Source organism: Oncorhynchus gorbuscha, linkage group LG15 (assembly GCF_021184085.1).
Source record: "Oncorhynchus gorbuscha isolate QuinsamMale2020 ecotype Even-year linkage group LG15, OgorEven_v1.0, whole genome shotgun sequence".
In the NCBI taxonomy this organism is placed as follows: Eukaryota; Metazoa; Chordata; class Actinopteri; order Salmoniformes; family Salmonidae; genus Oncorhynchus; species Oncorhynchus gorbuscha.
In genome coordinates, this window is record NC_060187.1 from 50543328 (window position 1) to 50559259 (window position 15932).

The 15932-nt window shown below is 44.4% G+C and overlaps 1 protein-coding gene across 5 annotated transcripts in view; it reads right to left on the reverse strand.

The window, feature by feature from the left end:
- Positions 1-15932, reverse strand: part of LOC123997461 (calmodulin-regulated spectrin-associated protein 2-like) — an 84287-nt gene that overhangs the window by 40322 nt on the left and 28033 nt on the right. Inside the window, exon 1 of one of the 5 annotated variants that reach the window (XM_046301724.1) lies at positions 7037-7435. The exons of the other annotated variants lie outside the window; for them this stretch is intronic. Within the exon in view, the coding sequence (XP_046157680.1) occupies positions 7037-7435 (399 nt within the window). Of the gene's footprint in view, positions 1-7036; positions 7436-15932 lie in introns of those variants that run through there. 5 annotated transcript variants of the gene reach the window in all.

Here is a 15932-nt window from a genome sequence, read left to right on the forward strand (position 1 = left end):
GACACCCAGTGAGTATACTGGCTAGCTATATAATTACACACCACTCCAACCTAGCAAACCAAACACCATTGGAGGACTTTAACCCCAACAGTATTTAATAACATACCATGAAGACACTTTGCAATGCCCTCAATTTAGCCATCTAAACAGAAGGGCAACAACACACTACTCTTCACACACACCCCTCATTACCGAAGAGAGCACAGCGCAGTGAGAAATGAATCTGGCATGTCAAAACAAATTAACATCCCAGACCTGCCTCATCTGGAAAGGCCAAAGGAGCAATGTCATTTTTCAAAGGGCTTTTTCCCTTTGGTGCATCCAGTGGAAGGATATTGATTTTGATCTGCTTTGTCCCCTGCTGCTGAGACAAAATGACAACAATAAAGATATTATTATGTTGTAGAGAGTGTCTGGGATTGCTTGGGGGAATGTTGCTATCCGGTATGAATGGGATCATAAAAACTCCTGCGGTACTACCAAGGGTGGTATTACTATGTGTGCATCCAAAATGGGACCCTATTCCCTATAGTGCACTCCTTTCCACTTAAAAGTAGTGCAATATGTAGGGGGGTAAGGTGCTATTTCAGACAGAGTCTATGACTCTTGCCCATTGAGATCAAGGGCAAGATTGTTTGAGTGACAGCCGAGCTGTTTACCTATGCTTTTAAGTGTTTACTTGGTAATACTGACACGTCACTACGAGCGTTACTGTTATGAGGACCCGTGACCCACAAGTCTCCTTGATCACAGCAGCTATGAAAACTGATATACAGTATATCCGGTAGTGATCTCATAGTAGGCTACATAAACCTATCTATCGTATTAAACAAACATAATGGAAAGCATATTGGGTCGTTCGACTTGATTTCAATCACTTTTTGACCGCACCCCTTTTGATTTAAACAAAACTTTCAATACATATTTGCCAATGGTAGATGTGGTCAGAAAGTGACTTTTTTGACCTGAGTGCTATAACATTTAGGAGATAGAAGTGATAGAAGTGCTGGAAGTGCTCAAAGTTGACCCGTTTCGCATAACCCACCATACCATGAGACATCCATGTCTTCATCACTAGAAAATAAAAATATAATTTAAAAGCTTACAAACAGGGTTGTCAAACTATTTTGTGTATATTAATTTTTTTATTTTTTATTTAAATTTTTACCCCTTTTTCATGGTATCCAATTGTTGTAGTAGCTACTATCTTGTCTCATCGTTACAACTCCCATACGGGCTCGGGAGAGACGAAGGTTGAAAGTCATGCGTCCTCCGATACACAACCCAACCAGCCGTACTGCTTCTTAACACAGCGCGCATCCAACCCGGAAGCCAGCCGAGGGTACACCGTGCACCTGGCAACCTTGGTGAGCGCGCAATGCGCCCGGCCCGCCACAGGAGTCGCTGGTGCGCGATGAGACAAGGACATCCCTACCGACCAAGCCCTCCCTAACCCGGACCACGCTAGGCCAATTGTGCGTCGCCCCACGGACCTCCCGGTCGCAACCGGTTACGACAGAGCCTGGGCGCGAACCCAGGGACTCTGATGGCACAGCTGGCTCCCTTAACCACTGTCACACCCGGGAGGCACTATTTTGTGTCTCAATCCACCAAATCCGCTTGTGTCAGTGGCCGAGCTACAAAAGGTTTGTAGCGTTCGAATGGTTTGGCCTACAAACTTTTACACTCTATGGGAAGGGGAGACTCTCTGTTTTACTCTACGACCCTCACAAGTAATACAGGATTGATCTGAAGTCGGGTATGCTGATGTGCCAACTTCTGTCTATAGCTTCAGAATCGCAGTTTTGCTCTACGTGTCACGGGACTCATCTGAAAGTAGCCCATGCAAACTAATGGAAGTATGGAGTTATTTTTGTGCCAACAAAAATAAATATGTGTCCAAAAAACTGAAATATTTCCTGAGCTGTCTTATATCTCCTAAACATAGGACAGACACTTTACAACCTTATTCTTTTTAAATTTGATTTATGAATGTGTTATTCAATTAGTTTTTCTGAGCTATAGTAATAAAGGCCAAATTCAATATTTTATCAATATCATTTTTTTGATACCCAAAGGGGTCCTAAAATTTTTAATAAAATAGCTAAATGATCCATGGTATGACTATCTTAAAACAATTCCAGATGTTAGCTTAGCACTACCCCAATTTTGGAGGTATTAAGGCCCGCAATAAACTAAAATTGCAGTGGAAAATGAATGTTTCTTATTCGACCAAGTCTAGATTTTACATCCAAGTTTCAGTCCGTTTTTCTATTGTTTGGTGTCTACTGAACATGACCCAGATGTGTACTTTTCTGCAGAGCTGTTTGTCTTCCAAATGGCTAATTTGGAAGGTATTGAAAGCAATGTAGACAACCCTCTATTGAAATCAGCTTAAACTGAGCACAAATGAGGGACAAATATGTAGTCTCAGTCTCTTATGTAATCTGGGTGATACACAACAATGTTTAATTGTTTGATCAAACATTTGTTGCGTAAGAGGCTTGACCTGATTGTAACCTCCATTGGGAGAGCTGTAACCTGCTTGTGGAACATTAAGCTAGGGCCTTACACATCAAGCACTGACTGGCTCTCAAAGCACACTGTACCAGGATGAGGAAACTGTATCACAGTATGTACTGTACATAATATTGTCATTTAGCAAACGCTTTATCTATGGTGCTTGCGGTGTTGCAAGCACCATGCTCCAACCAGAGCCAAATATATATATATATATATATTGGCTTCAACCAATTGAGCCATTGGAACCCACATTGTGCCGGTGCTTTCCAAACAGCGGGTAGCAGCCAGTCCCCCTTGAGCTGCTCCTAAACACTGAGTGGTTACTTACTTGAAACATGGTTCAGTCTATTTGGGGACTCACCAGGAAATGTTAAAGTTTAGGTGATTCACGAGGCAAAAAAGTTTGGGCATCCTATGCAATGCGTGCAGAAAGCTGGCACTGACACTAAAACAGATCTATAATGCAGTGTGGGGATTCAATATTAACAACCAAAACTGATATAATATTGAAATAAGGACTGGTTTTAGAGCAGTCAAAAAATGACTTGTTCATGTCCAAAGGCTCTCTCTCTCTGCCCGACGGGTTTCTAAAAATGGAATCCGTCCCATTCCAGGTAACCGTGGCAATAGCCTCACGCCATCTCGACTCGACACAGAATAGCACTCAACATTGGATGTCTGCAGGACAGGAAAAAGCTGTGCTATAGAAGGGGTTGTTTGTTTAGCAACTTAACGGATGAGTGTGCAATTATGGGGCAAAACAGACAGGGTTGGCTTAGACTGCTGACATCGTGAACTATCTCTAATGTTTATTGAAAACATAAAAATTGATTTGGCACAATGAGCACTTGTTGTCTCTCAAATACATTGCTACAGTTGTTGGTTAGCTACAGCTAGTATATTTGAGCCATATTAGCATAGACGTGACATCAGTAAAAACACCTCAAAATGAGACATGGTATGAAGAACAAGATAAAACTAGCTGAAACAAGCCACATATGATTCCCCACGTCAGCTTCTTGTCATCGTATCTAGCTATCTGGACATCCAGAATCACAACAACAGTCGGCCTCCTGCCCCATTGAAGCGCGCGCATTGGTTTTGTGATGTTGTCAACTAACCCGTCTATTGGAAGGCTTGAAACTGCTAGTTTGAGAGTGGAAGAGGTTCGAACTGCACAATACAATATTATTTAAAAATATATAGAGGAAAACAATATTATTCAATACAGCATCCCAATAATTAACTGTGAGAATCAAGAGTCTCACGAGTGGCAATACACTTCCCATAGAAGAGATTATAAAGAGCACTGAACATCAATTTAATTTTGGAAGAATTCCACCACTGGGCATCCAAACTCTTTGTAGTATATAGATCTCTTTTGCTCTCTTTTTCCCTTTGAAATAGATGAAATGGATCCTTTGAGAGAGTGCCCAGATGCAGGCAGACACACATACTCGTGTACACACACACACACACACACACACACACACACACACACACACACACACACACACACACACACACACACACACACACACACACACACACACACACACACACACACACACACACACACACACACACACACACACACACACACACACACACACACACTCTGCAGGAAATAGGCCCACTGTGAGAGACAGGAGAAGACCAGCGGGCAGGATTGTTCCTTTCTAGTGTATACGAGTAGACAAGGCCTTCAGTTAGGGTTTTATAACCATTTGGGTAACATGGTTCATTTGTGCATCTCAAGAACACATTTGCCTACTTAGCTAAAGCCTATCAGCTTTGGGAACCAACATCACACAAGAATAGTTGACCAAACATCCTAAATTACAGTTGGAAGGTCCACAGTGCCAAAGTGAACCGAAAGAAGAATAGTGTGTGTTATCTAAAAGCATGCTGTTCAACGAGTCCCAACCCTTTCATGTCCATCCTTTGTAATAAGATACATTTGAGGAAATCTTCCCTGATCTAGCAAAAATCCTCTACTCTGATTTCAATAGAGTGACGTGAAAATTAGATTTTTCCATAATCTCCTGGTTAGGTACTACAACCAGCTTAGCCTACTGCGGTATTACTATGAATCAAACAAAAGCTTTAACAATGAAAGACTATAGTTCTCTCTAGGTACCAACAGATCATGAAGGAAGAAATTGTCAAATACTACATTACAGTAACATGATGTTAGCTACTGGAATTCTGTCTTTGAAATTCCAGGTAATTATGCATTTTACCACTTCCTTCTTCAGCATGAGGATTTTTAGAGAGAGACAGTTAGGTATATCAAACAGCTACTATCAGGATTTTCCATTATGACAGCACAAGTCAAGTTCCATTCCGGTCTTGGTGCCACACTACAACCAAACCTTCATCTCCGGTGCCATACTCTTTATGTTATCTGGCTCTGAAACCTGGGCATTGTTCGTTATCCATAAATGGAAATCTTGAAAAAGACAGGTTCTATTGAACAAGTTCAGGTATCCATGCTTCCCACTTGAAAATGTTTCCTTCCATTTGGTGTTTATTGTGACAAAAAAAGACTCCTTTCACTCAGGGGCGACGCCACGGCAGGGCCTGGCAGTTTTAATCCAGGCCCAGCCAATCAGCTATAGAAGCGACAGGTGCACTTGGTTTCTCTGCCATGTAGGCGAAGTATTCCCATTTTGAACCATTTTATTTGTCTGAAGATACAAACTACACCTACTCGGCGGGCCCAGAGCGCTAAATCATGTGCACTTGTAGGCATACCACTGGTCAATATGATAGCTAGATCACCGTGTCTAAAGCAGCTTCCACAAGTCTACAGCAAAGTTGATACTGTCTGTAGACAGTATCATGGTTTTGAAATTGTAAGATTTCAAAACCATGCCTAGAGAGTAGTCATTAAAATGTCCATGCAACTTCTTATGTGACTTGTTCAGTGGCGATTTTAGCATGTAAATCTTGGTGGGGTAAAACATTTATAAAAATGAGATGCATGCCTGCAACGCCACTACACAACGCAACACAACAGAATACATTAATTGCACTATAACGGTGACAAACGGTGCCCTACATAATGTTGCCACAACAGCAGAGCTTTATTTTCAGCACCATGGAGTGAATCCTTACCACCGCTACACCTGAATCCTGCACCACCGCTGTCTGTCAGTGAAACAGTTCATTCAGTTCATTTACTGCCTTTTTTAAACTATAGCTGATATGGCTGAATTGCTCAAACAGATGTGGTTTCTACTGACAATTGATATGTACAGACTATGGCATAACGACAAACGGATTACGACAAGCGGATAAAAGGCCATCCGTAATTTCGATAAAGACATTCCTGACCGAGCTAGGACGGTCGTAGTCAACATAACTATTTGTTCAGCACTTTTGAAATGTACAGCAACAGAATTCTGAACATAGGCGTTCTTACAGTATTCTCCACGTACACCAAATCAGAACTGTAGGATAAATAAAAGGGACATATAAGCAGACAATGAAAGCTCTTACAATATTCAATGATTACTATTATCTAAAACAGGCTATAGGCTACATGTACACCACCAAGTCGGAACAGCAGGCTAAGTTATGAAGGGGAAAGTTATCAAATAATTAGGGCGAGTGTTGGGTGGTGTACGTTTGGGGTGATGTACGTTTCCTTCAACAATCAGTCTTCCAGATAGATGACACAGACACAAGAACCTTGGTATAAAACTCTTTAGTAATAAAATGCAATTGCAGACAGAGATTCACGTACAGAATACCTCAGTAGTCTATAGTAAAGATCTGTGTGGTGAAACAGGAGACAACACTCTTTCTACTAGTTGGTGTAGACAAACTACCGTCAATCATACCTTAACATTGTTGCATTGGATTAGATACAAAGTATCTAAGAAGAGAAAAACATGTCTAGACTGTGGTTTCTCACTTCACTATCTTGGCCTTGAGGCTGCGTGACTACACCTGACCCCCAGGGTAACCCCCAACATCCCCCCTTTGAGACTACCTAGTCTCATATAACCATGTACAGAAATCGGCGTTAGACATCTGGAAATGTTAACCATTCGCATATAGGTAGTATAGTAATCATCCTCTGGGTCAGTGGCATCATAGTATTCATCATAGGAGGCGGGTAAAGCCAATACCTTTAAACCAGGCATGGTCTGTCTCTGCCATTGGTCTACTCATTGAACCAAACAACTCTCTCATGGACTTGGGTTTAGACAAAACAACAACAAAAAATTAACACTGCAGTCCCGTTTGGAGCCACTTTTCAACCTACATCTCGAACAAACTTTACCCACGTGTTGACAGGACAGGCTTCACCCACACAAACAAGTAGTGTGGATAGAGCCAACATAGTCAACCACCAATGACCACATGCTGTCGTCTTCCCTCTCTTATACCCCCTAAGGGTTTGTTTATTTACAACATAACCTTGCTGATCATGTAAAATAGTTGGTTCTTCAGGGATTTGTTATTGCCCTTCATCTTTTTCAAGTCTTTGGTCTCAACTCACATCTGCTTCTGCATTTTGCTTCAGGCTTGCGTCTGGCTCCACCCTCTCCTGTGGGCTGAACACCTTCTGGCAATGGGACAGGTGGTGCCAGCCGGACCTTTCCTGAACTGCCGTTGATGTTGCCATGGTTACCTTGAATGGCCCCCTCCATCTTGGCTGGTTCCATTTTCTCTTGTGGACCCGGATTTTGACCCAGTCTCCAACCTCCACAGGCAGGCAGTCGGGGTCCTCAACTGGTACCTCCTCCTGAGCTTTCCTAGTGTGAGAGTGGAGAGATCTGACAATAGTAGTTAGCTCTTTCATGTACTCCAAGTGTTCTACTTCAGCTAAAGTGAGGTCTATTTGTGTGTCAGTCATGGGTCTCTGTGCGGGAACATTCATGGGTCTTCTTTTCAACATTTCATGTGGTGTAACACCCCTGGCCTTTATTAACACTACTGCACATTTTCATTAACACCAGCGGTAAACAATCCAACCAAGATTTCTTGGTGGAGTGGCATGCCTTAGCTAACACTTGTTTAATGGATTGGTTAGCTCTCTCGGTAACCCCATTACTCTGGGAGTGGTAGATGGACAAAAACTTCTGGTCCACTCCCATCATTATGGCTACCTGCTTCACTACATCACCAGTGAAGTGGGTACCATTGTCTGCAGATAAAACCTCTGGAACACCAAATCTAGGTATTATCTCCCACACTAGTGGCTTTGCTACTGTCTTAGCATCACAGTATGTGGTGGGAAATGCCTCCACCCACCTGATGAACCTGTCAATAAGAACTAAACAGTACCTTGTCCTTTCTTTTCTTTCTGCAAGATCTATAAAATCCATGGCAAGATGGACAAATGGTCCTCTTGGCGTAGGGAAATTACCTAGTTTCAGAGGTGCTCCTTTGGCAATGTTAAATTGCATGCACGTAGCACATTGAAACAGAAACTGTTTCACATGCTGAGTCAAATTTGGACAAATCCAATCCAAAGAAACTGCCTCTATCATATCCCCCCCTTCACAAATGGGCCATACCATGGGCCACTTGGTAAACAGAGGCGATAAGACAAGTCTGTCTCCAAATTTTTGAAACAGGGTCAAGCTGTTGCCATACCAAATGAAAACCAACATCCAAAGCCTGTCATCAGTGTCTTTCCCAACAGTAGCAGAGAAGAACATGGAGTGGCTATGAGATTTGGAGGCAGCCAATTTAGCAGCCTCATCTGCCATGGCGTTACCCATACTCACAAAATCTTTCCCCCCAGTGTGAGCAGCAACCTTCACAATAGCTAAAGCAGAGGGCAGCACCATAGCCTCAAAATGATCTAAAACCATAGTTCTATTATGAATAGGAATTACACAAGCATTGTGAAAACCCCTACTCCTCCAGACAAAGGAGAGACAAATCCCTATTGCATAAGCAGAATCAGAAAAAATTGTAACCCTTTTCCCTTCTCCCATTTTACAGGCAGTAGTTGTGCCAAAAGTTCAGCCTGTTGAGCTGAGAAAGTATCTGGTAATGGTTGTTGTATGTGAGTGGTTCTATCAACTGTCACAATACCAAACCCTGCAAGTTTCTTCCCTGTAGTTTGATCCATATATGCAGAAACGTCAACAAAAAGCTCCAAGCCAGCATCAGTCAGGCCAGTGTCAGAGAGGTCAGGCCCAGCCTTCATTGGTGTGGGATCCACTGTCTCTGCACTGCCTTTGGTTGAATCTGTCATGGTGACCTGTGATTTTGTTTTAATCAGGTTCTATGTCATGTGGACTGAGTGACTTATCTGTATGGTACTGTATAAAAACCCAGTTCTATCCCCGTATACAGGTAGTAGAACGTAACATAGGATGATATACCCAACACAGTTCTATTTCCTCTAACCCCTCTTCTTTAGTTTCACTACATTTATTCACTAACCACGCTCCTGTAAATGGTTCCACATATGTGTGGTAAATAACCACAATTGGTTGCTGTTTTCTCAATGACATTCAATCCAGCATTGAAAAAAGGCGCAAGTTTAAGTTTGTTCTAGTCCTACCTGAAAGAGTCTGACCACAAGTCAGAAAACACTATGATGACACACCCAAAGCGTTCAATGGATCCTTTGTAACTGAAAGTAATGATATTACATTACTGAGTTTGGGTAATCCAAACATACGTTACTGATTACAATTTTGGACAGGTAACTAGTAACTGTAACAGATTACATTTAGAAAGTAACCTGCCCAACCCTGACTGCTGTGTAGTAGTAACCGTTACACTCACTGAACAAATACCCCCACAGCATTCCCCATTTATTCCAGTATGCACAAATATTTTATAAACCTGAATTTAAATGGAAGTTTCAATATACACATAGCAGATAAGGACAACAGCTGCATCTAAGAATGTACACCATCTCAAAAACAGCACAATGTCACTAACTACTTTGTAATGATGTATGGCTAGCAGACAACATTCAAGTCTTAATAGAGAAGACCTACTTATACCTAACCATACATACATTTACATTACATTTAAGTCATTTAGCAGACGCTCTTATCCAGAGCGACTTACAAATTGGTGTATTCACCTTATGACATCCAGTGGAACAGTCACTTTACAATAGTGCATCTAAATCTTAAAGGGGGGGGGTGAGAGGGATTACTTATCCTATCCTAGGTATTCCTTAAAGAGGTGGGGTTTCAGGTGTCTCCGGAAGGTGGTGATTGACTCCGCTGTCCTGCCGTCGTGAGGGAGTTTGTTCCACCATTGGGGGGCCAGAGCAGCGAACAGTTTTGACTGGGCTGAGCGGGAGCTGTACTTCCTCAGTGGTAGGGAGGCGAGCAAGCGAGAGGTGGATGAACGCAGTGCCCTTGTTTGGGTGTAGGGCCTGATCAGAGCCTGGAGGTACTGAGGTGCCGTTCCCCTCACAGCTCCGTAGGCAAGCACCATGGTCTTGTAGCGGATGCGAGCTTCAACTGGAAGCCAGTGGAGAGAATGGAGGAGCGGGGTAACGTGAGAGAACTTGGGAAGGTTGAACACCAGACGGGCTGCGGCGTTCTGGATGAGTTGAAGGGGTTTAATGGCACAGGCAGGGAGCCCAGCCAACAGCGAGTTGCAGTAATCCAGACGGGAGATGACAAGTGCCTGGATTAGGACCTGCGCCGCTTCCTGTGTGAGGCAGGGTCGTACTCTGCGGATTTTGTAGAGCATGAACCTACAGGAACGGGCCACCGCCTTGATGTTGGTTGAGAACGACAGGGTGTTGTCCAGGATCACGCCAAGGTTCTTAGCACTCTGGGAGGAGGACACAATGGAGTTGTCAACCGTGATGGCGAGATCATGGAACGGGCAGTCCTTCCCCGGGAGGAAGAGCAGCTCCGTCTTGCTGAGGTTCAGCTTGAGGTGGTGATCCGTCATCCACACTGATATGTCTGCCAGACATGCAGAGATGCGATTCGCCACCTGGTCATCAGAAGGGGGAAAGGAGAAGATTAGTTGTGTGTCGTCTGCATAGCAATGATAGGAGAGACCATGTGAGGTTATGACAGAGCCAAGTGACTTGGTGTATAGCGAGAATAGGAGAGGGCCTAGAACAAAGCCCTGGGGGACACCAGTGGTGAGAGCGCGTGGTGAGGAGACAGATTCTCGCCACGCCACCTGGTAGGAGCGACCTGTCAGGTAGGACGCAATCCAAGCGTGGGCCGCGCCGGAGATGCCCAACTCGGAGAGGGTGGAGAGGAGGATCTGATGGTTCACAGTATCGAAGGCAGCCGATAGATCTAGAAGGATGAGAGCAGAGGAGAGAGAGTTAGCTTTAGCAGTGCGGAGCGCCTCCGTGATACAGAGGAGAGCAGTCTCAGTTGAATGACTAGTCTTGAAACCTGACTGATTTGGATCAAGAAGGTCATTCAGAGAGAGATAGCGGGAGAGCTGGCCAAGGACGGCACGTTCAAGAGTTTTGGAGAGAAAAGAAAGAAGGGATACTGGTCTGTAATTGTTGACATCGGAGGGATCGAGTGTAGGTTTTTTCAGAAGGGGTGCAACTCTCGCTCTCTTGAAGACGGAAGGGACGTAGCCAGCGGTCAGGGATGAGTTGATGAGCGAGGTGAGGTAAGGGAGAAGGTCTCCGGAAATGGTCTGGAGAAGAGAGGAGGGGATAGGGTCAAGCGGGCAGGTTGTTGGGCGGCCGGCCGTCACAAGACGCGAGATTTCATCTGGAGAGAGAGGGAGAAAGAGGTCAGAGCACAGGGTAGGGCAGTGTGAGCAGAACCAGCGGTGTCGTTTGACTTAGCAAACGAGGATCGGATGTCGTCAACCTTCTTTTCAAAATGGTTGACGAAGTCATCTGCAGAGAGGGAGGAGGGGGGAGGGGGAGGAGGATTCAGGAGGGAGGAGAAGGTGGCAAAGAGCTTCCTAGGGTTAGAGGCAGATGCTTGGAATTTAGCGTGGTAGAAAGTGGCTTTAGCAGCAGAGACAGAGGAGGAAAATGTAGAGAGGAGGGAATGAAAGGATGCCAGGTCCGCAGGGAGGAGAGTTTTCCTCCATTTCCGCTCGGCTGCCCGGAGCCCTGTTCTGTGAGCTCGCAATGAGTCATCGAGCCACGGAGCGGGAGGGGAGGACCGAGCCGGCCTGGAGGATAGGGGACATAGAGAGTCAAAGGATGCAGAGAGGGAGGAGAGGAGGGTTGAGGAGGCAGAATCAGGAGATAGGTTGGAGAAGGTTTGAGCGGAGGGAAGAGATGATAGGATGGAAGAGGAGAGAGTAGCGGGGGAGAGAGAGCGAAGGTTGGGACGGCGCGATACCATCCGAGTAGGGGCAGTGTGGGAGGTGTTGGATGAGAGCGAGAGGGAAAAGGATACAAGGTAGTGGTCGGAGACTTGGAGGGGAGTTGCAATGAGGTTAGTGGAAGAACAGCATCTAGTAAAGATGAGGTCGAGCGTATTGCCTGCCTTGTGAGTAGGGGGGGAAGGTGAGAGGGTGAGGTCAAAAGAGGAGAGGAGTGGAAAGAAGGAGGCAGAGAGGAAAGAGTCAAAGGTAGACGTGGGGAGGTTAAAGTTGCCCAGAACTGTGAGAGGTGAGCCGTCCTCAGGAAAGGAGCTTATCAAGGCATCAAGATCATTGATGAACTCTCCGAGGGAACCTGGAGGGCGATAAATGATAAGGATGTTAAGCTTGAAATGGCTGGTAACTGTGACAGCATGGAATTCAAAGGAGGCGATAGACAGATGGGTAAGGGGAGAAAGAGAGAATGACCACTTGGGAGAGATGAGGATCCCGGTGCCACCACCCCGCTGACCAGAAGCTCTCGGGGTGTGCGAGAACACGTGGGCGGACGAAGAGAGAGCAGTAGGAGTAGCAGTGTTGTCTGTGGTGATCCATGTTTCCGTCAGTGCCAAGAAGTCGAGGGACTGGAGGGAGGCATAGGCTGAGATGAACTCTGCCTTGTTGACCGCAGATTGGCAGTTCCAGAGGCTACCGGAGACCTGGAACTCCACGTGGGTCGTGCGCGCTGGGACCACCAGATTAGGGTGGCCACGCGGTGTGGAGCGTTTGTATGGTCTGTGCAGAGAGGAGAGAACAGGGATAAACAGACACATAGTTGACAGGCTACAGAAGAGGCTACGCTAATGCAAAGGAGATTGGAATGACAAGTGGACTACACGTCTACCCTGTCATACATATCCTAGCAGCACCCCTTATAGCACAGATAGAGCAACAGAGAAACCATATACAGTGGTTCCCCCTTTAAAGAGTTGCGAGCTTACACCGCTTAGAAGTACCCGGCGTCACAGCTTCATTGCTCCAGACCACCACAAGGAGGAGTTAGAGCACTCATTATGCATTTGGGCCCCAAGGTTTTTACATGACCAACCATATCGAGTGGTTCCAACGATGAATTTGACATGAGCCACCCCTCCTTGATGACTTTCCTCAGCAAATATGGCTGACAAAACATTACGGGGAAGCAAATGTAAGTATTTATAACGTCATATCGAGTCAAGCAAAACATTTACAATTGAGACAAATGTGTTAGTTAATGTTGAGACAAACGATTGTGCATATTTTTTGGTCATAAAGTTAATCTACAAAAATCGCTATTTAGCAAAAAACAATTCTGTCATATCCAATACCAGGTATTGGCCTGACAAGACGGCTGAGGGAGTCTGATGAGGCGCTAATGTGCTATTAGCGTCCATTGTGCAGGTAGTGTCCACCCGCTCTGAGACCAAGAAGTAGTTGTTTCCCTTGCTCTGTGAGGGCTATGGTTTTTGTGGAGCGATATTTGTAATGCAGGTTTGTGAGTGTGAAGTGTTGTTGTGCAGAAGGTCCCAGTTTCCTGCCAAGTGAGGGAGAGGGACGGAACCTACTCTGTTACAAATGTATAGCCTTAGTTAAACTTTCACAAACAACCAAACTACAGCTATAATCACAGACAACCTAGGAAAATAAGGGTCTTCCTAACTGAACAACATTTTTCAAAAACCAAAAATACTTTCCTTCCCATGTCAGCAAAACCATTAGGAATGGTTACAGTAGAGCTGCTAATTCATTGCTATTCTTTGCAAACACAGCAAACCAGAAAGCCTTGACAGAGAGCAGAAAAACTTCTGGACCCAGCCTCAGCAACTTCTCCTATGTAGAGCTTAGCATCCATCCTTTCATCCCTAGAAAGAATTGTCAAGCTCTGCCCCATTGTCTTTCCCACTGCTAACTCTCCTTCAACATGGCATGAGGAATGCTGAGTTACAATTCAAATAAAGTAAGCTCTTTCAAAATATTTTGAGTGCGGGCCTACTGTATCTTTGGTGTATCTAATTGTAGCTTTGGTGTATCTAATTGTAGACTTGAGTCTGTCCTATGGACACCGTAGAACTGGTTTAACGCACAAAGTAAAAAACCCTTTGGGAGAGTCCAATGGTTTTGAAATCATACAAAGAGATATTGTGACAATAGAAATAATGTACTAGAGTACCGTAATTTCCGGACTATAAGCCGCTACTTTATTCCCACACTTTGAACCTTGCGGTTTATACAATGACGCAAATTTATGGATTTTTCCCGCTTTCACAAGATTCATGCCGCCAAAAAACTGAGCACCGTCACATGACGTAAATAGAGCGCGCTCAAACTTCCCATCATTCTGATTACGGTAGTCATTTTGTCACCCTCATCATGGCAAAGACACGGAGAAATGCATATGATGCAGCTTTCAAGTTGAAGGTGATAAATCTGGCTGTTGGAAAAGGAAATAGAGCTGCTGCATGGGAGCTTGGCCTTAATGAGTCGATGATAAGACGATGGAAACAGCAGCGTGAGGAACTGACTCAGTGCAGAAAGACAACAAAAGCTTTCAGAGGGAAGAAAAGCAGATGGCCCAAAGTATTTGCAGCCACTCGACATTAGTGTAAATCGTGCATTTAAGGTGGCGCTCCTTGTTCAGTGGGAGGCTTGGATGACAAGTGGGGAGAAGTCCTTCACTAAAACGGGCCGCAGGCGAAGAGCATCTTATGGTCAAGTCTGCCAGTGGGTCCTGACAGCGTGGAGCATTGTCAAAAAATCCACTATCATCAACAGGTTTCGAAAGGCTGGACTGCTGCGTGTTGAAGGGGCAGCATGAGCTCAGCGGGGTATTTGCCTCCGGATGAAAGTGACGAGAGCGACAATGAAAACGATCCAACATCGGATGAAGCAATTCTGAGGCTATTCAACTCCGACACCGAAGGAGATGACTTCAGTGGTTTCAGTGCACAGGAGGAGGAAGATAGTGACCAATGACTTTCTTGGTAGGCTACTGTTTTAATTTTTGTTACAAGCCGTGTTTCGTTAAAGCCTATTTATTTTTGTTACAAGCCGTGTTTCGTTTAAAGGCTGTGTAAAGTTCATTTGTTTCAATGTACCGGTAGGCACCTGCGGCTTATTTATGTACAAAATACATATTTTTTAATAATTCAGTGGGTGCGGTTTATATTCAGGTGCGCTTAATAGTCCAGCAATTACGGTATGTCCAAAAGAAGAACACGTTGCTCAAATGTAGCAATGACCTTGATCTACAGCTGTTGGTCATCATATGACGTGTAGGCTATAATGCACGTCATTACAGTAACATGCTAGATTTAGACCGGACATGAGTTTGTGTATGTGTGCGTGTGTGTATACCATAAGTGTGTGAGTGGCAGGAAATGTACATTATGTGTGTACCATAAGTGTTTATGAGCACCAGAGTACCGTTGAAGTTTACATACACCTTAGCCAAATACATTTAAACTCAGTTGTTCACACTTCCTGACAAAATTCCTTGTTTTAGGTCAGTTAGGATCACCACTTTATTTTAAGAATGTGAAATGTCAGAATAATAGTAGAGAGAAGTATTTATTTCAGCTTTTATTTCTTTCATTACATTCCCAGTGGCTCAGAAGTTTACATACACTCAATTATTATTTGGTAGCATTGCCTTTAATTTGTTTAACTTCGGTCAAACGTTACAGGTAGCCTTCCACAAGCCTCCCACAATAAGTTGGGTGAATTTTGGCCCATTCCGCCTGACAGAGCTGGTGTAACTGAATCAGGTATGTAGGCCTCCTTGCACGCACATGCTTTTTCAGTTCTGCCCAAAACATTTCTATAGGATGAGGTCAGGGCTTTGTGATGGCCACTCCAATACCTTGACTTTGTTGTCCTTAAGCCATTTTGCCACAACTTTGGAAGTATACTTGGGTTCATTGTCCATTTGGAAGACCCATTTGCGACCAAGCTTTAACTTCCTGACTGATGTCTTGAGATGTTGCTTCAATATATCCACATAATTTTCCTTTCTCATGATGCCATCTATTTTGTAGAAGTGCACCAGTCCCTCCTGCAGCAAAGCACCCCCACAACATGATGCTGCCACCCCCGTGCTTCACGGTTGGGATGGTGTTCTTCGGTTT